This window comes from Aplysia californica, unplaced genomic scaffold, assembly GCF_000002075.1.
Source record: "Aplysia californica isolate F4 #8 unplaced genomic scaffold, AplCal3.0 scaffold00740, whole genome shotgun sequence".
In the NCBI taxonomy this organism is placed as follows: domain Eukaryota; kingdom Metazoa; phylum Mollusca; class Gastropoda; order Aplysiida; family Aplysiidae; genus Aplysia; species Aplysia californica.
In genome coordinates, this window is record NW_004798010.1 from 331161 (window position 1) to 333360 (window position 2200).

Here is a 2200-nt window from a genome sequence, read left to right on the forward strand (position 1 = left end):
CCCCCCCTCTCTCTATCTTAGCTCGAGCAAAGCGTGCTTGTTCCTTGAAGTCTACTCTGTAATGTCATTGATGAACACGTCCGTTGTCTTCTCCGCTTAGTTTTGAACAGTAGGCCTAGGCTGGCATTGTGGGAAGCTTTCAGGGGTCTGCTACTCTTGTGTTTATCTATCAACGTAAGCTTCAATATAACGTTGTCGCGAAATAAGCGTTCAGAAAAATTAAGATGAAATGAATTGAAGCTACAATGTGGTATTCGAGCTTCTATCTAAGAGATGTCACAATAATTGATATTTGAAATTGAATGATGCGTGCACATGGAATCATTGGAAAGCTATCAAGTGTTATTGTACATGTGTTGTTTTTTGTGTTAAAGTAACAATATTCTTTTATATTTTAACTGTATCCTTCAATGTGGCATTTTAAGTTACAGTTTGGAATTTGAACACAGGCCTACTGGGTGTGAATTTGATTTTTAAAAACCATATTCTAAATAAAGAGAAATAAACACTGCACTTGTACCTTGAATGTGGAAGAGAACTCATCCCCCTCTACTTCACGACAAGAAAGACCAAACAGTTATCACAAACTTCAGTTATCCCAAACTTCAGTTATCCCAAACTTCAGTTATCCCAAACTTCAGTTATCCCAAACTTCAGATCGAACAAAGGGTTTATGAGCAGAGCTTTTCTTTCCTTCTGCTTCCCATCCATCCCCCCAAAATGTCAGCTTTGTGTTGTTTTACGTCGCTTACATGAAGTACCCTTGTCTCAGTCACACCCAGAGCTGTTTCTACACCTCTCAGAAGAATCAGTTCCACGACATGTGTCATTTCTTTTCCCTTTTATCGCCCAGCGATCGTTCTTGCGTTATGGTACATGTATAATTTTCATATTATTTTTTTCACTCCATATTATATCGCCTAATAGATTGTATCGCTTTTGTAGTCTCATAGCCTAAAGCTTATACCTTACATGCATTTTCTTCTTAACGCCATAACGTATTCTGATGTTGTTGGTTTTTTTACAGTTTCAATTCACTTAATTTGACAAATTACTGATGCAATAAATGTTTCTACCATTAAAGACAACCAGCGAGGGCTTACTTCGGTGGCAAAGAGTCAGATTATTTTAGACTCCCTGTTATTGAACTGGGCACGGATGATCTTATACGTTTTGTAAATATTCACCTTAGTTTATATTATCTCTGGGGTGGGGGGGGGGTTATACAGAAACATCATTGTGGGTGGTTAGCGAGTGCTCTGGTGTGGTTTGCTTTTTCTTCCCTAGCAAACATCTATCGTCCTCATCACTCCTTCTTTTTGTGTTTGTTACTCTCTTATAACACCTCTAATCTTCGGCACTATAAATATGGCGTTATTGTCCTGAAAGTGCCGTAAAACACTTACTAAAACTAAAGAGGAAAACATGTTTACATTTACTCTGTTATTTCATACCCCGAAACACCACAGTGTTTTTCTAAGAAAGATAGATCTACGTTTTAGCCCTGCGTAAAAGCTTCTCTATGAAAGTCTTGACTATTGTTATGTAATGATGATTCTGTTGGTTATAACAGCAAGTCTTAGTTTTGTTTACCGAAGCAGTGATTATTTTATTTTTTTAATCGTGGAAGATGAACTTGCTGTGTCGTTCCTTTAGTGCGTGTGACTCATTGCTTCTGGTTTGTTTGTTTTCCCCACAGACACGAACGCAACGAGTGAGTACTTGGGCCAGATTCTGTCCTTTGTGTGTTTGTGTGTTGTTGTGTTTGTGTGTTTGTGTTGGTGTGTTTGTGTGTTTGTGTGTTGTTGTGTTTGTGTGTTTGTGTGTTCTTGTGTTCGTGTGTTTGTGTGTTTGTGTGTGTGTGTTTGTATGCTTGTGTGTTTTTGTGTGTGCGTTCTTGTGTGTTTGTGTGTTCTTGTGTTTCTGTTAGCTTGTTAGTGACACTATCGATGATACAGCAGTCTCCTTATATTACTAGTTTTTAGTAATGATGGTGATGATGATGGTGGTGGTGGTGGTGGTGGTGGTGGGGATGGTGATGATGGTGATGATGGTGGTGGTGGTGATGATGATGATGATGATGATGATGATGATGATGATGGTGGTGGTGGTGGTGATGATGATGATGATGATGATGATGATGATGATGATGGTGGTGGTGGTGGTGATGATGATGATGATGATGATGATGATGATGATG

The 2200-nt window shown here is 38.8% G+C and overlaps 1 protein-coding gene across 1 annotated transcript in view; it reads left to right on the forward strand.

Moving 5' to 3' along the window:
* The window catches only part of LOC101847690 (thioredoxin domain-containing protein 3 homolog), a gene marked incomplete in the record, with an annotated part of 55992 nt that overhangs the window by 40234 nt on the left and 13558 nt on the right, over positions 1 to 2200 (forward strand). The window contains 1 exon segment of the mRNA XM_005108985.3: positions 1700 to 1714. Within this exon segment, the coding sequence (XP_005109042.2) occupies positions 1700 to 1714 (15 nt within the window).